Source organism: Physella acuta, unplaced genomic scaffold (genome assembly GCF_028476545.2).
Source record: "Physella acuta isolate Inbredline_101_S28 unplaced genomic scaffold, ASM2847654v3 ptg001583l, whole genome shotgun sequence".
Taxonomy (NCBI): domain Eukaryota; kingdom Metazoa; phylum Mollusca; class Gastropoda; family Physidae; genus Physella; species Physella acuta.
Genome location: NW_026733097.1, coordinates 44,502 through 71,607, shown reverse-complemented (window position 1 = coordinate 71,607; position 27,106 = coordinate 44,502). Strand labels below are relative to the sequence as shown.

Below are 27,106 nucleotides of genomic sequence, written 5' to 3'. Positions count from 1 at the left end.
ATCAATTTTACGTTTGGGTATGAATGGTGAATACTACACCAAAATTGAGTGTGCAGTTTTTTATCTTACGCGGAATCATTCTACAAATCAAAGAATTCATCTTGTATTCATCGTGAATGCTGGCAACATCGAGGGAAGAAGAGAATGGGTTATGCGTCAATGCAGATGCTTTTTTTTTTCAGCTCAGAGAAATAGCGCTGCAGTTCGTTTTCAAGAGATTCAAGATGCCCAGAAATTTCTTCTGTCAAAATTTTAATTATCTCACAATTAGATTCATCTACCACACTGCAGAGTTTCTCAAATTTACAATATTTCCAAGATTTATTTTCTTTACCGATTTTGCAGCTTTGATAAAAATGCCCCGAGATTATCATGGAAAGTTATAATATTCGTTCATTTTCCCTGAAGCTTCAGGTTATGCTTATGTTGATGTTCGAACACATCTGCTAGGTATGATACTCTCTCCAACCACTCTATGTCGTTTTAAGTATACCAAAAGGTCTTGTTTCCTTTGCATTTCCAAGAACAATTTGATTTCAGATTCAATTCAAAAACACGATTCACAACAATTCGTTTGACAGCCAGCGCACTGTAGTGTAGAAGAGCAGAACCTTGTGATCTATATTAATGTTTTTGCTCAGTTCTTTGAAGGCTCCAGATTTTATATAATTTACGACTTATACCAGCAATGGAGTCTTGATGGCGATTGGTGAGGGTAGTGGTTATGGAGCGAAATCTTTTCTGCTTTCTGAAAGCCCGATTTTGACCTAAACATAGATGGTGCACCATCCGCACAAACCCTCACAGCCGTTTTAACCCATTTTAATCATCCAATTTAAAAAGAAAAAAAAATATTTTCTCCATGCTATCTTCACAAAAAAGCAACTCTTCTTTGCTATCATCTGAATGAATATAGACAAAGACCAGCAACTGCGAACACGAACTCGCGTCTTTTGATTTATCAACTTGAAAAGCAAACAATGGTGAAAGCTTAATTTCAATAAAAATGTGTTATTTAACATCTATGGACATGTAAGAATTAACTTCACCATCTTCAACATGCAGCGTTTGATGAGATTTTCTCCTAATGTGTTTTTTTTTTTTTTGCTTGGCATTTTCTGTCGCGACTTCATGTGATGCTTGCACTAATGCTGTGTTTTCTTGGTGAAAACGTTCTGTTCGATCAAGTCTCTGACATTTGCAACTAGCTTCATACCGACGAAAGAACTCAATATCTTTTTTGGTGTGTTTCGAATGACTCGTCTCAAATGACGTTTTAGTTTTGAAGATTTCATAAACTCGTGACTGAGAACAACTTTGTACAGTACGCTTTGCTTCTTCTCTATTCCCTTTCCAGTGATGTTAGTAAAGCCGAATTTAAAAAATTCTTCTAAATATTTATGTTTTGTTTCAAATTACTAAGGTTTAGTATACCAGTTGGCGACCCCCCAGAAAGCCTTTCGCGACCCCGAGGGGGGTCGCGACCCCCAGGTTGGGAACCCGTGCACTAGCTGCTTTTACTTGTCTTGTTTTGAGTCTATTACTCTTAAAGCTGGGTAGACTATGGGTGTCATACTGTCTTAAATTTGGCAATTAAACTTGGTTTTGGTCAGTGATTGTGTTCTACCACAAGACCTCACCATCCCATTTATTTAAATTTGTATTAATAAAAGCTACTGTATTGATGATAATATGCAATTCGGTGCCTTTTTTTTTACTTTGAACAATTAGAAGAAAAAGTTACAGATTGAGCAAAGTAACAATAACATTTAACAAATTTATTTCTATAATAGCTCTATAACATAAACAAGACAATTTTTGAATGAAACACTTCACTTTATTTTTTTATGATTATTTATAGGGAATGTGTTGAGTCTACTAGATGTTATTTAAACTAAAACAATTACTAAATATAAATTAATTGTTTCATATACAATATGGTCACTCCTTTTTGATGCAGCAACACATCTAGAATGTATAGTTATATCACTTCATTTTCCAAATGCCTGCCTTTCAGCTACCAATGAATCAATATTATATTTATATTCTTTTTACTTATAGATACACCCTCCCCGGGGTATCTGAGTGAGGAAGGGGACACCACTGACAGTCAGGGCATGGGTAAGTTTGTTTTAATCTCATAATGCTATTAAAGTTAAGTGTTGTGTGTAAAGACATAATAAATAATGATATCAACACTTCTATATTTTTTGTAATGTTGCTTTTCATTTTAGGTTTATTTATCTTATTACTTTACTACCATTGAAGATCTACGCTTAAGACTATTTTGTTGTTGAATAACATTATGATCAGTACTCAGCAAAAAGAAAAGCTACTCTTTTTTCTATTTTCATGCAATTTTTTTAAGCACATTAGTTTCAAGTGATTGTAAACTTAAAAGAATGTTTATTTTTTCAAAACATTTATAAAAAAAATTACTTGAAATAGTACCAGTGTGGAATATTTTCTATATCTTGGTAAAAAAGTTTAGTGGTGTTTTTATACAATACGTCACCACATATTAAAACGAATCAGGTGGCCAATAAAATTGTCAGTAATATTGTCACAGATCTTGCTTACTAAAAACATTTTTATCCTTGTTTTTTAGATGGTGTGGATATGTCCCCTAGTCCTCCATTAGGTAAGTTACAAATATTTTCTTATAAGGCTTAAAAATATATCTTAGGTTTACTTTGATTTTAATGTATAATATTGGTAGTTATTTAAAACCCACTGCCACTCAATGTAATGTTTCCTCACAAAAAATATAGTTAACTTTGGTATTGATGAACATTATCATGATTTAAAATGTCAATTATTCATTTTGCCACAAAAGTACTAAATCCTTTCCTACCTTCTCAGAGTGTTGGACATTTTTTGTGGATATTTTTGTGGATGGCTAATTAAAATTGTGTTAAACCTAATTATTGATTAATATCCCCCCCAACAGACAACAACACAGAGTTGCAGCCTGTGACATACAAAGAGCCAGAGTACTGGTGTTCTATAGCTTACTACGAGCTGAACATGAGGGTGGGGGAGACCTTTCATGCCTCACAACCATCACTGACAGTGGATGGCTTCACAGACCCCAGCAACTCTGAGAGGTTCTGCTTGGGTCTTCTGTCAAATGTCAACAGAACACAGCAAGTTGAGATGACACGGAGGCATATAGGTGAGATTTTCAGTCTGGGTTTGAAAGTTCTTTAGACCAGGGGTCTCCAAACTACGGGCCGGATGCGGCCCGCAAGGTCCTCTCATCCGGCCCGCGGAGATCTTTTTGTCCACGGAAAAAATGTCTGTTGAGGTGGCTGAGGAACTTTGCCCAGAAAATTCAAAACAATTTGAAAATGTAGCTTTGGGCGCAAATACCTTTGCATACCGTGTTGCGGACATTGGTGAAAACATTGTGACTCAAATAGCGAATAATGCAAGCAAATTTCACTCTTTTTTAATTGCAATGGATGAGTCGCTGGACAGCTGTTCCACCTCTCAACTGCTTGTGTTCATTAGGGGTGTGGATGAAGACATGAACATAACACAAGAGCTGGCTTCCCTACATATTATGTATGGAACTGTTACCGGAGAGGATATATTCAATGAGTTAAAGAAAACATTTGCTGATTATAACTTGGACTGGACTAACCTCAGTTACCTGACTGTTGATGGGGGAAAGTACATTAGTGGCATAAAGAAAGGCTTGGTTGGACAAGCGAATGAGAAAAATATTCTACAACCAATGCTCCTGCACTCATTTATTCATCAGCCACCTTTGAGTGCTAAATTTATGGACATTAGCAGTGTACTGAATCCTGTGGTGAAGATGTCGAATTTAATAAGGTCACATGGGCTCAACCACAGATGTAGAATACGTGAAGAATAATTTGAGAGCAAACTTGGACCTCGAGTGTGTTGTCGGCCCCCGACAGTGTTTCTTTCAGATTTTATTTCTTGGAGGGGGGGGGGGGGGCGGCACTTGAAATTTGTATATATTTCTATATAAATTAAAAATTTTAGTGGGGGGGGGGGGGCAGTGGAGGTTTTTTTTTGGGGGGGGGGGGGCGGCTACATAACACCGAAGAAACTCTGGCCCCCGAACTGATATTTGGTAGTCAATGCGGCCCTCGGTCTGAAAAGTTTGGAGACCCCTGCTTTAGACCAACATATTTCATTAAATCTATGGATTGGCAGAAAAAAATAAAAGTAAAATAAGCTCTGGACTCTAACCACAGACTTCCAGAATTTAAACCTAAACATTTGTTGTGTCAATCCAATAAGATAAGTCAATGTAAACAAACTTTTAGTATCAAATTTTTTTAAATCTTGAAATTTATACTATGTTTGAATTGTGTTTGTCAACATAGTAAAGCATATGTTGCTCAAGTGTTTTTTCTACTAGTATTTTACTGATGATACCACTCTTCAAACCAAAGCTTACACTTCAATTGTTTTTCTGCAGTTCACCATCATGTTTGTTTCATATTTTCCCAGGGCGAGGGGTGAGGTTGTACTATATTGGAGGTGAGGTATTTGCAGAATGTCTTAGTGACAATGCTGTGTTTGTACAGTCTCCCAACTGTAACCAGAGATATGGCTGGCACCCTGCCACAGTGTGCAAAATACCCCCAGGTGAGCAGTGTTAAGGCATGTAGCGCACATTTTTAGACGATAGTTTGAGTAGCTGTCAGTAATACTATACTCTTGTGCCATGACTATTTTGTTCCTTTATATTTTTCTACAGTAAATTCAGTACAAATAAATAAATAGGCTTAATTGAGGTTTACTAATTATTATTTTGTTATTACATTATTTTTTTTTAGTCAAATATATTTGCCATTAGTAAGAATTTTATCTTTGTTTTTACTGTTTTAAGAAAATTGTGTGCTAATTCTGCATCTCAAATATCCCAGCCCTCGTCATATCCTAAAATTATACTAACAATTTAAAATATCCAATTATAATACTTTTTTTCCCTGCTGTATTTTTTAAAAAAGCTAACCTTCTGGACTTTATGGTCAATAAGACATAAAATAGTCATCTGTTTCTGTGACTTAACTTTCCTTAATATTAGGTACACAGCTGGGTGGACTCAGGTACACCTTACATGTTAAGTCCAAAGTCCAAACTCAAGAATTTTGGGCTAGTCAACCAGCTCTTCCACCCCGACTTGCCATCAGATTGTCTGCATTTTTAGAACCTGTGTAATTTTGTTTTGTTCACAACATATTTTTTTGTCTATTCCCAGGCTGTAACTTAAAAATCTTCAACAATCAAGAGTTTGCAGCTTTGCTAGCTCAGTCAGTGAACCAGGGATTTGAGTCTGTTTATCAGCTGACTAGAATGTGTACCATCAGGATGAGCTTTGTCAAAGGGTGGGGGGCTGAATACAGGTATGTATTGGAGATACTCAGCATGCTAAAACTTATTATCTTGTTTAAGCAGAGGCTGCGAGAAAACTGGGAGAAACTGTTCGTGAATAGAATGGGTGCAATTATGGAATTTAAATTCTTTGGTGATGGTCAATTAGCTATACATGCACATTTTGTATCATAACATTACTTCAGCACAGTTATAGCACTAAGTTGAACTAGCCTAAGAGTGATAGTAATTTTATCAGTGGGGCTAGTAATACATAAAATGATAGAGCTAATTGATTAACAGCAACAACAACATGGGGTTAACTTTGCTTTAATTATATTGAATCACTGAGCCCTCTTAGCTATAATGGTAAAGATTCCCCATTAGGCCTTGCGATCCAGTTTGGCTGATGAAGTTGAGTTCGTATGTTTCTTGACCTCTGCATATGGTGTGCTCAGCACTATGCCCAGCCACCTTTACTCTCCCCATTTTAAGCCGGGTACCCATTAGAGCTGGGTGGACTAAGGAATGTCCTACAGTCACAAGAACTCGAGACCTACAGGCTAGCAGCCGTACGGTTCTGATGGTTACTTAACTTGAAAAAAAAAATCAGCAGTTGTTGCTGACCATACAATCCATTTTGTTGTTGAGTTAGAAAAAATATAATTAAATAATTAATAATTAAATTAGTAGAATTAAATATAAAGTTAATTAAATAATTAACAAGTGTAATTTTGTTATTGTTTTTGCTAGACGCCAGACAGTGACAAGTACACCGAGCTGGATTGAGATTCATCTTAATGGACCTTTACAGTGGCTGGATAGAGTGCTTACCCAGATGGGCTCCCCAGGCCTGCCCTGTTCTTCTATGTCATGAGTTGCTGTCTGTGACACATGTCACTGTCATGAGTTGCTGTCTGTGACACATGTCATTGTCATGAGTTGCTGTCTGTGACATGTGTCACTGTCATGAGTTGCTGTCTGTGACACATGTCATTGTCATGAGTTGCTGTCTGTGACATGTGTCACTGTCATGAGTTGCTGCCTGATACATGTGTCAATGTCATGAGTTGCTGTCTGTGACACATGTCACTGTCATGAGTTGCTGCCTGTGACATGTGTCAATGTCATGAGTTTGCTGTCTGTGACACATGTCACTGTCATGAGTTGCTGTCTGTGACACATGTCACTGTCATGAGTTGCTGCCTGATACACATGTCACTGTCATGAGTTGCTGTCTGTGACACATGTCACTGTCATGAGTTGCTGCCTGATACACATGTCACTGTCATGAGTTGCTGTCTGTGACACGTGTCAATGTCATGAGTTGCTGCCTGTGACATGTGTCACTGTCATGAGTTGCTGACTGTGACACATGTCACTGTCATGAGTTGCTGTCTGTGACACATGTCACTGTCATGAGTTGCTGTCTGTGACACATGTCAATGTCATGAGTTGCTGTCTGTGACACATGTCAATGTCATGAGTTGCTGCCTGTGACATGTGTCACTGTCATGAGTTGCTGTCTGTGACATGTGTCAATGTCCTGGGTTTGCTGTCTGTGGCACTTGTAAAAAATCCTTCAGTAAAGATGGTTTACCAAACTAAGGGAAGCAATCAGCATGTAAAAACATGAATTTGTTAGTGACATGAGCAGCAGTGTTTTGAGAACAAATTTTTCTAGCATGTCGGTATGAAAAGTTCCACAGTAGCTGGTTCAAATCTTTATCTCACTGTGTTGTTAGTACACAATGGCATGATGATGTTGTTGCCTCCCCTCTTGATCGTTGCAATCATGACAACATTAGATGGGAGATAACCAAAGAGTGGGAGCTACAACTTGCATTGAGTAACTTGCTGGCTAACTAGTTCATTAGTCACACGCCATAACATTCAAACACAAATCTTCATTGGTATAAAACTTCGACGTAACTTTTATAACTATTGCTGGCATTACCATTTGTAAATTTTTTTTTCCAAAAAAAAGATATAGTATTGTCAAAGTCTTAGTAAGAGTTAAGTTTATGTATATTATCTAATTTTAAGCATGCTACTGGAGTTTTTTGCTTCTGTGTAATCTTCTAAAAGATGTTTTGGCTGTATGTTACACTGTAATTTGACCACTTATCCAATTTTTGTTGGGATCCTTTTAATATGAGTATGTTATACATTTCCTATTTATCATTGCATAAGTTTTCAGAAATATCCTCTATTACTTTGTAGTTAACTTTTTTTTTTGCATTCTAAAATTGATCTTTGGCTTGAGTTGATGCTGAGAGAAAGTCAGTAATAACTTAACTGTTTTTATTATTTATTTTTAACAGTAATATATAGTGTAGAGCTGTTTTTATACTAATTTAGAGAAGAAAAAAAATGTATTATCGTTGATATCTAGTGTTTTGAAGTTATTATTTTAAAGAAGAGTTAATAGTATTCTAGATTAGGCTGTTTTTAATGTTGGAAAACTGAGTTTGTAAATAGGTTATTGGTTTTGTCTGCGTCATGTGTTAAAAAAAAATTACAAATTTTATGTTGATACTAACAACATACCAGTGAAGAAATTGACCGGGTAAATGTGTTCATTTGTTGATTGCGACTATCCAAGTTCAGTTCTTAATTTAAGATAAAAAAAAATAAATAAATAAACTGACCCTTCTGTGATAGCCATGTTTACTGGGTAAATACCCTGAATATTTTTTGTTTGAGATTATATTTACAAATTAACAAAAAAATAAAAGAAACAGTCAATCTAACTTGAATTGTGAAATCAATTTTGGGCCAGATACTTGTATTTGAATGAAAACTAAAACTTTTTGATTGAAATTACTGATACAAAGATGTAAATTATCATTTCACAAATTATTTTTCCCCTCTCTGTTACCGCTTAAAGCCACAGTTTTGCTTGTTTTTACAATACATTTATTGTTAAAATACAAGAAAAAGAACTTTGGTAAAAGTTGTGTTTTGTCATGTTTTAAAACATGTATTATATATACTTTCCCAATTGTTTGTCATTTTCAAAAGTTTGAAAGCAGTCACTTGTTGTATCAAGTTAGTCCTCTAGGATCATTTGTATAAATGTTTGCAATCAACTAGAATGACTGTTGTAAACTAACTGCAGCCAACATAATGATTGTTGTACATTTTATGGAAGCCAATGTATGATTGTATTAAATTACTACAGCCAACACAACTGATTCTTGTATACTACTCTCTAGAAGAAAATACAATTTTACAAATGTTAAAAACAAAATGTGTATCTATTGCAATGAAAACCCCCTTGTTTACCAAACTGTTTTTATTGTCCTGACCCTGTATGTACAAATCATGTATGTAAAGTGGTAGATTTTGTTTACTCCTCTGTTAAAATTTAGTTCCCTTTACAGTTGAGTCATTTATAAAAGCACCCACAGTAGTAGGCCACAAACACAATTACCTGGGGATTGCTTTTTAGGTCACGACCAACTTGGCCACCAGTAACACATTTGTGTTGTATTTGTTAAAAATAAACTGTGTTGGTTTATTCAAGAGATTTTGAAAGTGAGTATAATTGAGTTACCCGTTCATGTGCTCGGTTCTAAATAATGGCCACCTGGTACCAATAATGTGGAAAAGAACAAAATTGTGTTATTTACATTTTGTTTCAGTAAAAAAATATTTTTACGGGATAACTAAAATTACGTTTAAATTCTGTGAGAACTATGAGGCTATTTCATAAAGACTGGCTGGTAGTAATGGTTGCTATGTTTATAAATAAACCACTTTTTGTAGAAACTTAAGCTTACTGTAAACCCATCATCACCAGCCATACTGACAAAAGAAATTTTTCAACAAACATTTGATACAACAGCACACTGATACTCTTTGGTTTTGTTTCAGTACCAGTTATAGAAAAAGGGGTGTTTTTTTTTTTTAAATTTAGTCAAGGACACATGCTTAAGTTTCATTTGTGATAAAACAACTCCAAATTAAATCTATAAAGGGTAATGATTATTTTAAATGTTTGTTTTGAAATGTCATTTATAAAATAAAGTATCAAGTTCCATCCCCATTAAAATTTTCATTTGGATGAAACACATCGTCGCAGTAGATTTCTGCCAGAGCCAGCACCAACCCACTAAGTGATTTGTGGCAAATTCTGCGAATAAAGCCATGGTTCTTTATTTGCTTACAACTATAAAATTGATATTTCACTGTGTTGGTCATAATCAAGTTATTGAGTTCCTTTTTTCTTAGTTAAAAAAAAAATGCAGGGTTTCACAATTTTTTTTTTCTTGAAGATTTTGAATTTTGTACTATTGTTTAATGTCTATTTATATCTAGAATGTTGAATACACTGCTCCATGAGCTGGTTCTATTGGTGTATAGTTGCATGATACAGTTAGCCTATACAAGTATTGATATGGCTCATTTTATTTTTGTCGTTTGCTTCATCTGCTTGGGCCCACACAGTTTGAACTAAAGCTTTGTTTTTTAGAACTTTCATAACCAAAGAAGTTGCAAAAATAATATTTTTTAGAAATAAAACTAATTCTGTAAATTAAGTCAACCCTTTAATCCATTTAACCTTTACTGTAATTGTTGTATTGTGCATGAAGCACAATCAGTTTAACATAAGGACATTGTAAAGTGGATCTAGTGCATTGTTTTAAAGCAGTTAAAGTGTCTACAATTAATTTTTAGATATCTGACCTTTATAGCTGAAATGTTATACATCATGCATGGTTTTTTTGTCAGGAAATCAATTTGTTTTAACAATTTTTAAAAATAAATTGCTTTTTTTGTTGCTATGAATTTCAGATACTGTGTATTTGTATATGTAATTTAATCATGACTGCTAATACGAAATAAATCCTTTACAGAAGGAACGTTTATCGATAAATTAGAATTGCTTATTTACCAAACTGCTTTAGGTATTGTAATATCAGTTTGTTATTCTAAAATAGCTTTTGCTTATATATTTTTTTACGTTGATCAGTCAAGTTTTAGTTTAGGTTAGCAAATTTGCTTGCCTAGAACAGAAATGGAAGAATGTAATTATCATACATAAGTATCTTAACTAGGGCAGTAACATTTAATCATGTCAAGAGTAAGTGTGATGCATTTCTGTAAGATTGTGAAAATAAAGAATTTTTCGTCACATACAAGGTTTTAAAAAGCAAAAACATTTCTGTAGTAAGATTTGCTTAACCATTTTGTAAAGGAGAAAGCTTAATGTAACAGCAATTTTATTGATCAGAGATAAGTCTATATGCTTACAAACATAAACAATGTCATGTGATCTCGTTAGTGTTTGTGAAAAAAAGCTTATTTACTATGCTATGAACTGTTATCACTTTTTATCTTGCCCCGGTAATCATTATGAAAATGTTCTTCCAAAACTACATTTAAGAAAAAAGTTATATTGAAGAAAATAAATTGTCTATCAGTTATTTATCCTATAATTTGTATGGTAGCCTGGTTGTGAATACAAGAATCTTAAGATGTAACTTTGTATTGCTATATATAATGGCTATACACACATTTTATTGTTTTGTTTATGAGTTCCATATAACATTGATCTTGTATTTAGTGTTAAATATCTTCATCCCAATCACACTTCATCATTGGAACATTTGAAAAATAATAAACATATTTGCAATCAGAAGGGGTGTTATAAACATTTTTTAATAAAGTATAAAATTGTGGGAACATTTCACGGAATGAAATGAATGCAATTTTGAAATACATACAAAACCAGCCATAAAACACTTGCAGTGTAGTTGGGATTTTACCCACAAAATAACAGGTTAACCTTTTTAATTGTCATTACATGCATAACTTGCAAAAATTAAACATTCAAAAAACTATTCCCAACTTTTCTTAACTAATTATTAATGTACTTTTAACCATTATTGCAGAGATTGGCACCACCCAGTTAAACCTTTCCTGTCTGGGTGGTAAAAGGATTCACTTTCTCATGGTCAAGCAAAATGAAGCACTTCAATCAACATACATTTTAGAAATAAATTGTTTTAAAAATATCCAGTTATTAAAAACATCTTAGTTTAATATATTTGAGTCTCCATAGCTTAATCTTTTACAAATAATAAAAAACAAAACAACAAACCTTTACTATTATTTAAATTTTAAAAGTTTGGTGAAATAATTTTTAGAATTGTAACTCTACCATTATTTTCTTTTCAAGTATCTTTATATTATTAAAATAGTTCACCAGTAGAGGCATTTTAACTAGTTAAACTTTTAGTAATTTAGCAAAAAAAAATCCTCACTAAAAAACCCACTGAAAATGGCTGGTAAACAATGAGAAAATTAAAACTTATTTCCAGCTTCTGTTGGTATCTTCAAAACCTGATTACCAGTGTTAATATACTGTACTAAGTTTGGGCACATTGTACAGTACCAAAAAAAGGAACCACTAAATATAACTTTAATAGTCAACAATAATGAAGGTGGCTTAACAAACTCATACAAATCTTGCATTGCACCATGTGCTGTAAGTAGCTAAAAAAAAGTTTACCATGTTCAATTTTCCATGTTATCTGGTTAACTTGAATCTTTACAAAAAAAAGGGGAGAAAGTGAGGTCTACTACAAAATACATGCTGCTGAGATTGTGTAACAAGTGGTGCCAAACCTTCAGAACACACCACACAGAGGGAAATACCTTTTGATTAGTTACTTAGTCCATTGCATGTTGATGCAGATCAAATACAGTACAGCTAGTGTTTAAACCAACTTGTGTTTTTAAAGGTGAGTTTGTACTGACCATCAATAACTTTGTATAGGATCACAGCTGCTGATCCTTATTAAAGAATGTAGTCTTATACAATCAAACTTCAACACAGAAGAGGCTAAACTCATGTTGAGGCTTCAGTGTTCACATCCTCTATATGTATACCAAGCAGTTCCATTTTCTCTTGTTCAATCTTTGCCCTGAGAGCTGTGGCTTTCTGGGAGAACTGCATGTAGCTGTCAATTTGTTCCAAGGTTGCCTCAAACTCTTTCACCAAGAGCTGGATGCCATCGTTCAAAAACTCTGTTCTGTCGTTGTCAACCTTTCTTTTTCTGGTTGATTTGTCACACTGGAGCATACAAGGGAGGTTATCAATGGAACATACAAGGGAGGTTATCAATGGAACATACAAGGGAGGTTATCAATGGAACATACAAGGGAGGTTATCAATGGAACATACAAGGGAGGTTATCAATGGAACATACAAGGGAGGTTATCAATGGAACATACAAGGTTATCAATAAAATATTGTAAAATTATGACCAAAGGTAAAACAGCTTTTTGCCTAAGTCCTTCAAACTAAAATTATTTTACTGCCCTTTTTTTTAAAGAAACAGGTTATTTTACCTCGTCAAGTATTGACCTCAGATCTATTGCTGGCCTTTGTTGAAGATTAGATGAAGGTGAGGCCTCTGGTTCAAACTGTTTCGTTAGCTCGTCAATTTCCTTCATTACGTCAAAATGTGGCCAAACGATGGTGTGCTCACCCGCTATAAATGCCTTGAAGCGATTTGTTTGATAGCTTGATGTTGCACAAAGAAATAAAAAAACAATCAGACACTTAGCAATTTTTTGTTTCAAATTAATAAAATCGTATCAAAATAACTTAATTTAAGCTAGGTTTAAAGTTTTTTAAAATATCGCTGTTTTAAAAAAAATTAAATTTTTTAATCTGATGAAAAAGCATGGTGGTATTTATGGATGATCCTTTAGTGATATGTCAAAAGAGAACCTACACAAGAAGAATAAAATACTATGATGAGATCTGCCTAATAAAGATCTGTTCATCAATAAGTTTTTAACACAACCAATTTTTATATTTTTTCCATCTTGCTTCTAATGAAATCTTTATTCTAAAAAAACTTTTTAGTACAAATTAAATATATTACAAATAATGACCAAGTTCAAATATATATAAAAATCTGATAAACTTTTAAAGAAATGAGTGTGCAGAAAATATGAAAGAAATATATTTTGATTGGTTTATAAAATTTAACAGCTATAACTGTTACCTACAGATTACAAAGCTCTGTGTAATGTGTTTCACAGTCTGCAGCAGTAACATTGTGTCCACTTTTGGTCATGACACTAGCAACATCTGCCCATGATGAGTCGCCAGTTGGGATACACTGCTCAGCCATATCCATTTTGGTTTTTAAAAGCAGCTTTGTTTGGTTGTAGGTCCATTCTGAAAACAAGACATTTTGATCAACCTGCAAGCTATATCTATACATTTAAAAAATTCAAGATTGTTTTACAAGTTTATATATTTATTTTTGTTTGTTTGTTGGCATTGCTTAATCAGAGCATCTGCACTATGTGTAGAACTTTAAAATATGTATTTATGTAGATATTCTTATTTCCTTTTTCACAATATTATGTTACACATAAATTTGTTTAAAGACGTATTCACATGTGAATATAAACATTTAAATATACAACCTGAAGACAAATACTTTATTTACTAAAAAACTAGAAATAAGCTTTTTCTTTGATCTTAGGAAGAGCAGTCTTAAACAAAAATTAATGAGTTAAAAACAACCTAAAAAGTATAAAAACATAATTAATAATTGAGTTTTTTTACTAAACTATTTCAGGCCTTACATATAATGGCAGATGTTAAACTAGGATATAATTCAATTTTCAATAATATTTGGTGCAATTTTACTTTATGGTTTAGAGTGGCCTGTCTTATTAAAGAGAGTAAAATAATTTACATTTTCACCACAGTCATTTGTGTAGTTCTGGTGAGAAGTTAGCCTGCCAGCTGAACTATCATTCAGTGGTACAAAACCCATGCAGTCATAGTCATTTTTAAAATAATTTCTTTAACATAATTTATTAGATGGTAACTTTAATTTTTCATGACTATTATTATTAGGTTCCAACAGTTTTTGATACAACACATTTAGATTGGCTGGTGGTCAGTTAACATTAAATGTTGGAACAGCATTAAACAACGTAAAAGTAGTACCAAACTGAATAATGATCATTAGGTTAGGTAAAAATTATTTTATTTTTAACATTGCATTATAAAAAAAAAATCTTACCAACTGAAACTTTATTTTGTAGTGTCTTCTCCTCAGTGGATGATGCAGCATGGTTGGAAACAGAGCCAGAATCTAGTGTCTCAATAGCGGCACCAGGGAAGATTTCAGTACCTCCAGCATTTGCTTCCTCTTTCACAATAATAATTTTATACCTCGTATCATTCATATCAATAACATAGACCTGATCACTTTCAGGGTATTCACTTTTAATTTTCTTTGACTCTGGCTGAGAGTCTATCTGGTCAAATTCTACCATCTGATCAGCATCGGACTGTGGCTCTACTTTGATATTTATAATCTGGTCTTCGCTTGTTAGCTCAGATGGGTTCAGCAACTCAATGTGAAAGTTTGAAGGGTCCAGGATTTGAATTTCATTAAGTTCTGGTTCTTCTTTGACTACAGCTGTAGCCATTTTCTGAAAAAAGATGCTGTATTTTAATGACGCCAAGAGGGACAGTTCGGTAGAGAAATACCTAATTAGTAATTAAAGCAGTAGGTCACTTTAGAAACAGGGAATCTTGTGATTTTAAGACACATTTGATTTTTAATGAAGTAGTTATAGAAGGTCCGTTGCCTAAAAAATAATTCTATATAGCTTACGCCTACCTATAAATATAAAAATAAGCTAATTTGAATATTTAAATTTAATACTTTACTTAGGTCTAAAACTCTAAAAGCAAGGCCTAAGGAAAGTCAAAGTTAAGTTAGTCATTAGGCCTTGTCAGTACTAAACAGAGTTTCTTCCAGGCATCTCTTTGGGGAGGGGGGGGGGAGTGGAACAGAGCCCCACAGAAGAAAGTCCACCCCCCCCCCGAACAAAATGGAATTAATATAGAAAATATATACTTTTAACAGTGTCTGGCCCCTGGAAATTTTGATCCACCCCCTTCCACAAAAAAATGTTTCAAGTGCACACCCCCCACCCTTTGCTGAGAAAAAATTCTGGAAGAAACACTGGTACTGGTACCAGTCTAGGCCTAATTAGTAATTTAGTATGGACAGTTCTAAAATTAAAATTATTACTTATTTTATACTACAGAACAGGCCTAACACTAACAAGGCTGAGATCTAGAGTCTAGATCTAGATTCTAGATCTAAAATATTATTAGGATTACCGATTAAGCCTAGATCTAGAATCTAGGTCTGCTTATTAATTTTTTTTTTTTTTGCAATTTTACGAGGGTTTATGATTTTAACCCATATTCTGCTAGCGTCCCACTTATGGGACGCTTGGTAAAAAAATTGCTAAAATTTATTAAATACTAGTAAAAACACAAATTATGTTTCATTGTATTTGAAAATGGCTAAACTATTGAATTTGTGTGTGTTTTGTGAAAAAAATTAAATTAGAAAAATTTTATAGTGCCGGATTTGCAGGACTTGTCAAAATGGCGGAAAAAAGAAAACATGCGCACAGGATAATGCATATCTTCTAAAATATTAACATTTTAAGTGCAAAATACATTTGAAACTTGTAGCAGTACCATATTTCTATCTGATAAAAATTTAAAAATAACAATTTTTTTTTACTACTTCGTTATATCAAGTGTACAACAAGCGTCCCATAAGTGGGACGCTAGCAACGAATGGCCCCATGTAGATTGTTACACAAACGTCACATTTATTGGACACTAGCGAGAAACAAAGATGCAAATGTTTATGTTAAATGGTTATTTATGGTGAAACAATTGTTGACTTTGTTAATTGCTGAATTTGGGGTGTTAAGTAGTATGTATAGATATTTAATTATGACCTTGACCTATATTTATGCAGATTGTTACACAAACGTCACATTTATTGGACACTAGCGTGAAACACAGATGCAAATATTTATGTTAAATGGTTATTTATGGTGAAACAATTGTTGACTTTGTTAACTGTTGACTTTGGGGTGTTAAGTAGTATTTATAGATATTTAATTATGACCTTGAGCTATATTTTCTTATATATTATTGTATTAGAAAATTGCAAATATTGAAAAAATTACATTTTATTTTTAAGTTTTCAGAATTACACTTACTGAAGTATTTAATACCATTGAATACAAACTAATTTAGTATTGCTGTAAATTTACTTGCGCGTGATATTAAAATTATAACAAACCAGAATAATAACAATGGTCAAGATTTAGGTGAAACGATTCAGTCATGGGGGTTGGTTAACTCTCTTCATATAAGAGGGCTTAAGCTACATATAGCAGAAATGTGAATTAGCTGTGTACAGTTGTCATGCCCCAATAATATCCCCCTCCAAAGGTTACCGATACCAGCTTTACTTTGTTAACTTTTTAAGGAGATTCCTGGTGTTAGATTGGGAGCTGTTCGCATATTGAGGTGCATACATGGATGAGAGCCATGAACACTCAATACAAGCCCCCAGAGACGGATCCGTGCCCTAGAAATAAGATGTCTGATGTCCTAATGTACGCCTGTGGGGGGGGGGGGATAGCGAGGGTAACAAAAGAGAAGATGGCTGGATGACATCTGGGACTGGACCGGAACATCTTTTGCAAATTCACTAAGGGCAGAGTTTCTTTCAGGCATCATTTCGGAGGAGGGGGGGGGGGGGGGCTCTGCCCCCAGAAGAAAATGGAATTTATATACAAAACATACTTTTACCAATGTCCACCCTTCCCCTGAAATTTAAGTCCCCACCCCTGAAAATTTCAAGTACGCCCCCCAAAAAAATCAATTATTTATATTTAATTATATTACAGTTTCGATGAATAATAACAATATTTGTGATCATGTGTGTATAATTAGATGTACTAGTCACAGCTTTACTTATTTCCAAGTGTTGTTCACTTTGATGGATGCTAGATTGAAAGAAAACTAGACTTTTGAACATAATTTCTGCATTTTAGACCATGGTATGGCTAACCCAATTGATCATTATCAGTATTTTTAGCTGTCCTAAACAATTAAATCATTGGTCTAACAATACACAATCAGTACACAGCTTAATTTTCGCGTGATTAGCCATATTTCGTGAAAAATGATTTTATTTTTCAATAAATGTACATGGGGCCGTTCGTTGCTAGCGTCCCATTTATGGGACGTTTTTTAAAAAATCGATATTTAAAAAAGTATTGATTTTTTAAAAAAATCCATAGTCATTCCTTCATTCAGTGCCCAAAAGCTAAACCATATCAAAAAATTATAAAAATTTGAGACCTTGGGACCCAAGTTGGGATAATATGGGTTAAAAAAATTCTTTAGAAATTTTCTAAGCTAAATTTGTGTTAATTCGCTTTGGGCTTTTAAAAACGTGTGTGTGCTACAAAGAATAATATAGAATCTAGATCTAGGCCTACCTAAATATTAATTACTAACTAGATCTAGATCTTTAGATCTATTACAGTAAAACAGTACGAGTACGGCTGCAGTACAGCAACAAATTTCTATTTCTACTAAAAATTTAGAGTTATCGAACCTGATTAAAATTTACCTTTATGGGAGAATCAAAAGAAACGAAATAAGAAATAGAAATGTAAAATAGATAGATTAGACCCGTGGTCTACAATAGATCGATATATTAGACAGGACGTTGTCAGTAAACTTGTTAGTCATTATCAAGTAGGCTGGATTCTAAATGTTTATAAAATACATTCATAATTGAATTGAATTTGACAGTAATAAAAATATGGTGAGGTGATTGATTTGAATATCATGAATTCTATTGTCTACCTAAGCCACGCTGATTAATAAGCAATAGGCCTTATAATGAGAAATAATCTCGATGACCTTCTTAGACTATATGATATAATTATAGGTTCTAGTCAGTTGTTTCTCTGTTATTTTATTTGGTATATGCGATGAATTTAACAAGGGCTCAAAGTAAAATCCTGTCTAAATCCTCATTATTAATTATAACCTAACGCTGTTATAGGCCTATATTTGTGTCTAATTGACATTGTACTTTCTTTCTTTAAAACCGAACAGATTACTGTAAAATAAAGAAAATGCTAGTCGTCATATTTTTTTATTAAGCAAGAATAATTTAACACGATAACATTAAGGCCTAGATCTAGAATCTACATGTTTTGTACAATGTAAAATATGAATCGGAAGTCTAATAATTTTGTGTTCTTTACGGGAATTCCCGAAATAACTTGTGACATTCTTGTGGACAGGTGAAGTAGCTATCTGATACTGCTGACGAGAAATAAGTAATCCGAAAGAGAATTGATTGTATGTAAATTCTTACTTAAGTTACCTTTTAAACAGAACTCATTTCAGTATAATATATATATATATATATATATATATATATATATATATATATATATATATATATATATATATATATATATATATATATATATATATATATTAGAGAATACATTTTATTTCGTAATTATGTCGCTGAAATCTTGATTGGATTGCTCAACACTTACACTAGAGACACTACCATAGGCTACTAACATAGCAATGGTAGCCTTTTATAAAGCGGAGATCTTCCCTAAACTTTCTCATATTTTTATAAAACAGTAAGGTGGCTGGCACATCCAATGTAATCGTGCACTAGAAAGGTTTTTTTTTATTTTTACTATCTCGTATACGAAGTATAGAGTAAGTAGGCCTACTACTGTAATCTTGCATAAAATCGAATATCGAAGTTTTAAACCTCCCTGGTTTAAAAAAAAACTTAGTGTTTGCAGTTTTGGCTGTGTGTCTGTCTTTGTGTCTGTCATCTCGGTTACCGGAAATCGCTCAAAAGTTGGTACAGAATGACAAATTTGATATGATACTTATATATTAAATTTCATCAACATACGCAGTGCGCCAAGTGATGTATTTTTGTTGTTGCGTACAGTGAAAACGACGCACTTGTAAAATAGAGGCTAATCGTATTTTTATTCTGTTTTCCACAGTTGAGCAAATTGCAACAATTCATTAAAATTTTAAGAAGAAACCACTGAAGCTGCCTTTAAAAACAAGACATTACAATGTAATAATGTAATAAGCTACATGAGTAGGATGAGAACATATAACATATTGATGAATAACATGACTTCAGTTACAAAATGTGGCCTAGCGGTAGAGCACTTGACTGCCAACCCGAACGACTCAAGTTTGAACCCGGTTTGAAGTCAACAGAACGTCCCTGAGTCCACTCAGCTCTGTTGTGTACCTAACTCACGTTAGGGAAGGCTTATGGTTGATCACACTATCTCTTCATATGCTGCGGTCACATAAATAGGTGAACTCTACTTCACTTTCCCCATAGACCACCAGGTTTGAAGGGAAACTTTACTTTACTTACAGTTATAAAATAAACAACCCATATAAGACTACAATGGCGAATCTAATAAAAGACGACGAGCCAACTAGAGCAGATCGGGACATAAGCGGGGACACAGATTTGCACATAGCAGTAAAAAACAACAACCCTGAAACAGTACACCACCTTATACAATGCGGAAGGAATGTGAACGAAAAAAATAACAACGGCGACACGCCTATATCTCTAGCTTCTAACCTAACAATAGCTCAGTATTTGATAAATGCAAAAAGTGATATTAATTTACGAAACAATTTGGGTGAAACTTCATTGCACTGTGCTGTTCGTTGTGAACACGAAGACGTGGTTCGTCTTTTAGTTGACAATGGCGCAGAAATTGACTCTAAAAATAACTCAGGGGAAACGACTCTCATGTACGCTATTCAAGCTCAAAATTTGACACTGGTTCAGTATTTAGTTGATCAGGGAGCAAATGTTAACATTCAGGACTGTTATGGAAGAAACGCTTTGATGCACGCGATCACATGCGGAAGTCCCTACACCTCAGATGTTATAGTTCTACAAACAGTATACGATGCCAGATTTGAAGAAAACGTGTGCGAATATCTTATAGCAAGAGGAGCAGAAGTGAATGCCAAAGACGTCAACGGCCAAACTGTTTGCATGTTGGCAGTTAATAAAGACCCTCACAGACTTCTGCCTAAACTAGTCTCTCTGGGAGCAGATCTAAATCTTCTAGACAACGAAAAAAGATCCGCGCTTGTCTACAGGCTGATGAACAAAGAACTACAGACAATAGGTTTTTATGGCAGAATTTTAGACCTCGGCGCCGATCCGGTAATTCACGAGAACTACCGTCATTTAGTAAAAGAAATAACTTTTGACAGAGAGCTATGCTACTACGATTCTGAAATGATATGGAACAACAAAACGATACTTATATTTCAGTTTCTACTTATGAATGGGCGTGTCCACGATCACGCTTGCCCGGAATTTTTCAAAAGGTGCTGTTCATCTAATATTAGCTGTGCCATTTCTAAATCCAACCTGAACTTGGTCAAATTTTTATTTGCCACCGGTTTTCTCTTTAGGTCGGATCTGGTTTGTTTACGTCCAGCTAAAAATAGCTATGACCTTGCGGATGACCTTGTGGGTGAGTTTCAAAGCAGCACGTCCGTTTCACCACGCGATTTACAAGCGGCTTGGCTTGGACTAGACAGCACCATAGCGCCATATTTATATTTTGAATTACGAAGAGCTATGCGAGAACCCTGGCCACTGGTCAAACTTGCTTTTATTGAAGTCTCCACCTTACTTGGGACTGGACCTATGAGAGAAGAAAAACTAAAACAGACCAAACTCCCACCAAGATTACAGCGAACGTTGATGTTTCAAGAACCAATATCAAGATTACCTGTAGAAGACTGGTCTAAAATACCTCTTTGTTTTGACCCAGTACAGTACGAGACTTTACCCTGTCCTAGACCTTTACTCTACTACTGGCCTGTTGGTCATAGGCTCGTTAACTGAATATTTTTAATAATTTGAGTTTTTTTAATGTAAATATTAAACTAATCTTTATAAAGCAGACGCTTGCAATTTTAAAATATGTGTATATCTCTGCGTATGTGCAGGAGTAGGCCCCTACATGCGAAAATATAATTAAACAACCAGTGTATGAAATTTTGGATTGCAAGCCCCCAGTTGGCATACCTGTTACGGGAATTCCAGGTATTACATTACACTCCTTGGAAGAATCTATGTTGTACACAAAGCCTACATGCTCAAGTTAAAGATCAACAATAAAACCGCGTTGCAAAATTATACAACAAAACAGGATGTAAGTATGTATTAAGGTTTACACGTAATTTACATTTAAATAGGACGGAGAACAATTTTATGTAATATGCTGTTACACGACCTAACACCTCTCTCTTTATGTTCGTTGTAAAATCGATTATGGGACGGACGCCATCTTGAAACCGCCTACTTTTGTCCGCATTAACAGTTCACGTTTCCTAAAGCATTGTTTCTGTTCACATTGAAAAAGGGGTAAATAAAATCACTATACACATATCCCTGTATTGTTTTTCCGTATTTAAAATATAGGTTGCTTTATGCAATGAAAACAATTTAGCGGACCGTACGTGGGGTAATATAACAATTAGTATAAATAATAACTATATTGATAATGTCAATGTGTCTCTCTCCCTCTCGTTATATATATATATATATATATATATATATATATATATATATATATATATATATATATATATATATATAATATATACATGCCTATATATATATATATATATATATATATATATATATATATATATATTTACATCTATATATGCCTATATATATATATATTTATAGGCATATATATATATATATATATATATATATATATATATATATATAGGCATATATATATATATATGTAAATATATAAGCTTATAAATAAATATATATATATATATAGGCATATATATATATATAAATATATAAGCTTATATATATATATATATATATATATATATATATATATATATATATATATACATATATATATATATATATATCTTTACATCTATATATGCCTATATATATATATATATATATATATATATATATATATATATATATATATATATATATATATATATGTATAAAAAGCAATGTATGTTTGTGTGTGTGTGTGTGTGTGTGTGTGTCTGTTTGTTTGTCCTTTATGCATTACTACACCTCTCATCACATCGCCGTGAAACTTTGGGAAGTTGTTGAGAATATTCCTGGGGAGGTTTCTGCGAAAAAAAAAAAATTCCAATTTGTTTTTCTCTATATACGATATATAAAAATAATAAAAGTAAATTGCAGTGACACCGTTCACACGATCGCCATGAAACTTTGGAAAGATGTTGAGAATACTCCTGGGGAGGTTTTTGCGCAAAAAACATTTTTAAATTCGTAGGGGTGACGCCCCGACAGGGCGCGATTTGTTTTTCTCTATATACCGTATATAAAAATAAAAGTCGATTTTGGTTTGGCATCGTTCATCCGATACCCATGAGACTTTGGGGAGTTCATTATACCACTCTAGGAAAGGGTCCTGTAAAAAAAAAAATTTTTAATTTCGCAAGGGTGGCGCCACGGGAGGGTCCGATTTTTCTCTATGTACAGTATATAAAAATAAAAGTCTATTCCGGTTTTACACCTTTCATCCGATCGCCATCAAACTTTGAGAAGTTGATTAGAACACCCCAGGGAAGAGTTCTTTGAAAAAATCATTTTTATTTTCGCAAGGGCGGCGCAACAGGAGGGTGCGATTTTTCTCTATATACGGTATATAAAAATAATAAAAGTGAATTGCAGTGACACCGTTCATCCGATAGGCATGAAACTTTCGGGAGTTCATTATAAAACTCTACGAAGGGTTCTGTAAAAAATCATTTTTAATTTCCCAAGGGCGGCGCCACGGGAGGGTGCAATTTTCTCTAAATACAGTATACAAAAACAAAAGTCGATTTTGGCGTGTGACACCGTTATCCAATAGCCATGAGACTTTGGGGGAGTTGATTAGAACATTTCAGGGAAGGGTTCTGTAAAAAAAAATCATTTTTATTTTCGCAAGGGCGGCGCCACAGGAGGGTGCGATTTTTCTCTTTATACGGTATATAAAAATAAAAGCCTATTTCCGTGTGACACCGTTATCCAAAAGCCATGAGACTTTGGGGGAGTTGATTAGAACATTTCAGGGAAGGGTTCTGTAAAAAAAAAAATCCTTTTTTAATTTCGCAAGGGCGGCGCCACGGGAGGCTGCGATTCTTCTCTATTTACGGTTTATAAAAATAAAAGTCTATTTCGGTTTCACACCGTTCATCCGTGTACCGTGAAACTTTGGGGAGATGATTAGATAACTCAATAGTAGGGTTCTGCAAAAAAAAATATTGTTAAATATTGCAAGGGCGGCGCCCTCCGGGGGGGTGGGGATTTTTTTTTCTCTATACACGGTATATAAAAAATAAAACTCGGATGCGGTTCATCCGAGTGCCATGAAACTTTAGGGAGTAGATGAGAATACTCCAGAGAATCTTTCTGCGAAAAAGAAAACTAAAGTTTCTTATGGGCAGCGCCATATAGGGTACAACTTTCGTCAATACACGGTTTGGCGCCCAGAGTTTTAAAGCGACGATGTTGGCACTTGGCATCCGTTAATCGAGCGTCCTGCATAGCGAGTAACGGGTACTACTATATTCAGCGGTAAAACTACAACAGGCTTCTAAAAATAACTTTGTAACGCGAGGAAATCCTTCTGTACAGTTTCGTCACGTTGCGAAAGATGGAAAAATAACTTTTCGAATATGAGGAGCCTACTGTAGAGTTTCGTCACTTTGCGAATGATGCAATAAGCATCTATTATTAAACAATCCAGTCAGAAATTGAGATCGGGCATCGAATAATAGTCCATTAGTAACGCTAGCATATTGCATCAGTCACAATGATATTTAAAACACGTCAAATAATTTTTTTACATGTTAAAGAAAAAAATAATGTTCATTTGTGTCACTTTAGCAAATGACGAAATCTGCATCATTATTAACAGGATGCTATTTGGCACGATGGCGCCTGTTAGTTTTAAGGAGCCAGGGGTAGTACGCCGCGCTTATGAGGTAGTGTAATCGGGGGGGGGGGGGGGGGCTGAGAGCGCCCCTGTACGTCTCTGACACATGGGCGGTCACCGAAGTCTGTTCTAACATATTATTTCGGTGAGTGATTAATGTACACTCAATGTTTACATGCGGTAGTGTAGGTAAACCTGTGTCCCAATATTTATGATGTAAGCGCAGGCATTGTTTACATTTAAATAACTCACTTTTAGAAAAGACGGTCACGCGTCTAAGAACATATAATTGGTGACGCGTTGGTGAAATCTTTCTAATACATTTCGTCATACTTTCTTCTCTCGCCGCGGCAACGCGCGGGGGACGGGTACGCTAGTATGTATATATATATATATATATATATATATATATATATATATATATATATATATATATATAAAGCAATGTCTGTGTGTGTGTCTGTGTGTGTGTCTTTTATGCATTACCACACCTCTTATCACATCGCCGTGAAACTTTGGGAAGTTGTTGAGAATATTCCTGGGGAGGTTTCTTCGAAAAAAAAAATTTCAAATTCGCAGGGGTGGCGCCGCGGCAGGGCGCGATTTGCTTTTTTCTATATACGGTATATAAAAATAAAAGTCGATTTTGATTTCACACTGTTTATCCGATAGGCATGAAACTTTGGGGAGTTGATTAGAACACTCTAGGGAAGGGTTCTGTACAAAAATCATTTTTAATTTCGCAACGGCGGCGCCACGGGAGGGTGCGATTTTTCTCCATGTACGGTATATAAAAATGATAAAAGTGAATTGTCGTGACACCGTTCACACGATTACCATGAAACTTTAGGAAGTTAATGAGAATATTCCTGGGGAGATTTCTGCGAAAAAGAAATATTTCAAATTCGCAGGGGTGGTGCCCCGACCCGACGCGATTTTTTTTCTATATACGGTATATAAAAATAAAAGTCGATTTTGGTTTGGCAACGTTCATCCGATAGCTGTAACGGTACTCAAGTTATCGTGTTTACACACACACACACACACACACAGACAAACACACAGACATACGGAAAAGATTGCAAAATTATGTTTTTCCGTATCAGTGAGGTGTAAAACGTCGAGATTTGTAAAAATCTCGATTTTTTTTTTGCACGATTACAAGACTTTCTCTATACTTCGTATATACGAGAATGTAAAAATGTGAATGCAAATTCTGCGGACGTGCAAGGGGAAATTATTGTTAGATTATTATAATTAGCATAAATTGATAAAATTATCACCGTGGTTGGTAAAATACGGATATTTTAAATATTGCATTTTGTTTATTTTATAGATAAGTAGGGGTAATATAGTCGTTTGCTAAATTGAATCAGGAGGTTCCGCCAGCGCCCCGGCCGAGTGCAGTACAGCGCCCCGGGCTTGACGGTGAACACTATGTGTTTATGTTTAGATTATGTTATACGTTTGCCTAAATGGAAATTATCTATATGCAGGCGAGCTTTTATTTATTTATTTTTTTAGTAAATATTCCAGAATTTTTAAGGCATCTCTTAAGATGAAAAAACAAGGCGTCATTTTCCTCTACACAACATCTAGACTGTGAATTACTTGTTGTGATGGTATACAATACTATCCGGTGCTGCTGTTTTCAAAGATTCTTTCGGAAAATGTTGCTGTACTACTGAATATTTTTACACATAAAATTAAATGTGCAAAACATTTCCAAGAAAATGCAACTGTATCATGATTACATAAGTGTGCGTCACATCAAAATACTATAGAGTATAACGTAAACTACAGCTACGATTTCGTTGACGACCATTGGTATTATATGATTATTTTCTTTTATTAATTTTGTAAAAAATCCAAGCAATTTACATGTAATAGTTTCTCCATTTCAGATTTACAGAAAAGAAGAACCTTTACTTGTTCTCTTCATGTCAGCATAATAAATAGCTTAAGAGAATGAGTCGCCATATATATGACCACGAGATCTATAGAGCTGCTCAACTCGGAAACATTGAACCACTTTATATTGACTCAATCAATATTAGAAATAGATACGGTCTAACTGCACTGATGATATCTGTGGCTGATAATAATGTGCTGGCATTAAAAAGGCTGCTATCTGCAGGTGCTAACATTAATCTATCAAAGAACAATACCAGTTGCATCACAGCACTGACCATAGCCGTAAAAAAAAACAGAATTGAATGTGTGAAGGAACTGATCAGGGCTGGAGCTTTCTTTAACTGCGAGCGAGGATTGGAGGCTTTAAAGATGGCGAGGGATCACAACTTTTTGGATGCTGTAGTGGAAGGGGATGATGCTATGAAAAAAATTATAAAACATGATTCTGATCAATGAGGAACCGCATCTTATGTAGCTTTCAAGAACAATTGTTTTAATTTACTCATCACGTTAGTAGACTCGGGAGTTCCTTTAAGATCATTAACGTACGAAGATATGACAGAAAATAAAAAGATGACTACATTGCTTCTGAAATCAGCTAAAATAACTCTTAACGAAAAAGTAGGAGATGGGAAGACTCTACTAAAACAAGCCATACGATTAAAAGATATACAGTTTTTAAAATTTCTGATAGAAAATCACGTCGATCTTAATATTGCCGATTCCGCCGAAAACACATGTCGTGATGGTAAATTTGCATTAGTAAACGTACTTCTGGCTGGGGCTAAAATGGAAGCGGTAAGCTGCTCTTATACAGGGGCGTAGCGAGGGGGGGGGGGCGGGGGGTGCGGACCGCACCGGGTGACACCATTTAGGGGGGTGACACCAAGGCAAAAAA

General features: G+C 34.4%; 3 protein-coding genes across 4 annotated transcripts in view; 2 read left to right on the top strand and 1 right to left on the bottom strand.

Annotated features, from left to right (window-relative positions):
* The window catches only part of LOC131929011 (mothers against decapentaplegic homolog 3), a 31,436-nt gene extending 20,435 nt beyond the window's left edge, over nucleotides 1-11,001 (top strand). For both annotated transcript variants that reach the window (XM_059285204.1, XM_059285205.1), the window contains exons 4-9: nucleotides 2,062-2,121; nucleotides 2,609-2,641; nucleotides 2,951-3,175; nucleotides 4,492-4,629; nucleotides 5,246-5,390; nucleotides 6,112-11,001. In XM_059285204.1, coding sequence (XP_059141187.1) covers nucleotides 2,062-2,121; nucleotides 2,609-2,641; nucleotides 2,951-3,175; nucleotides 4,492-4,629; nucleotides 5,246-5,390; nucleotides 6,112-6,235 — 725 coding nt within the window. In that variant the 3' untranslated portion in view covers nucleotides 6,236-11,001. The remainder of the gene's footprint in view (nucleotides 1-2,061; nucleotides 2,122-2,608; nucleotides 2,642-2,950; nucleotides 3,176-4,491; nucleotides 4,630-5,245; nucleotides 5,391-6,111) is intronic.
* Nucleotides 11,002-12,217: 1,216 nt separating this feature from the next.
* Nucleotides 12,218-20,867, bottom strand: LOC131929009 (uncharacterized). The gene is made up of 5 exons (XM_059285199.1): nucleotides 20,814-20,867; nucleotides 14,424-14,838; nucleotides 13,390-13,561; nucleotides 12,721-12,895; nucleotides 12,218-12,442 (listed from the first exon to the last, which is right to left on the bottom strand). Exons 2-5 carry the CDS (start codon nucleotides 14,833-14,835, stop codon nucleotides 12,218-12,220), a joined length of 984 nt encoding a protein of 327 aa, XP_059141182.1. The 5' UTR covers nucleotides 14,836-14,838; nucleotides 20,814-20,867.
* Nucleotides 19,722-26,977, top strand: LOC131929008 (putative ankyrin repeat protein RF_0381). The gene is made up of 2 exons (XM_059285197.1): nucleotides 19,722-21,507; nucleotides 26,199-26,977. The coding sequence occupies exon 1, from the start codon at nucleotides 19,722-19,724 to the stop codon at nucleotides 21,195-21,197; it is 1,476 nt and encodes a 491-aa protein (XP_059141180.1). The 3' UTR covers nucleotides 21,198-21,507; nucleotides 26,199-26,977.
* Nucleotides 26,978-27,106: the final 129 nt, after the last annotated feature.

Coding starts and splice junctions, on each gene's coding strand:
- LOC131929008 (XM_059285197.1), top strand. CDS start 19,722: ATGGCGAATCTAATAAAAGACGACGAGCCAACTAGAGCAGATCGGGAC.
- LOC131929009 (XM_059285199.1), bottom strand. CDS start 14,835: ATGGCTACAGCTGTAGTCAAAGAAGAACCAGAACTTAATGAAATTCAA. Junction 13,562..14,423: donor ACAAAATAAAGTTTCAGTTG/GTAAGATTTTTT, acceptor TCTTGTTTTCAG/AATGGACCTACAACCAAACA. Junction 12,896..13,389: donor TACACAGAGCTTTGTAATCT/GTAGGTAACAGT, acceptor TGCAACATCAAG/CTATCAAACAAATCGCTTCA.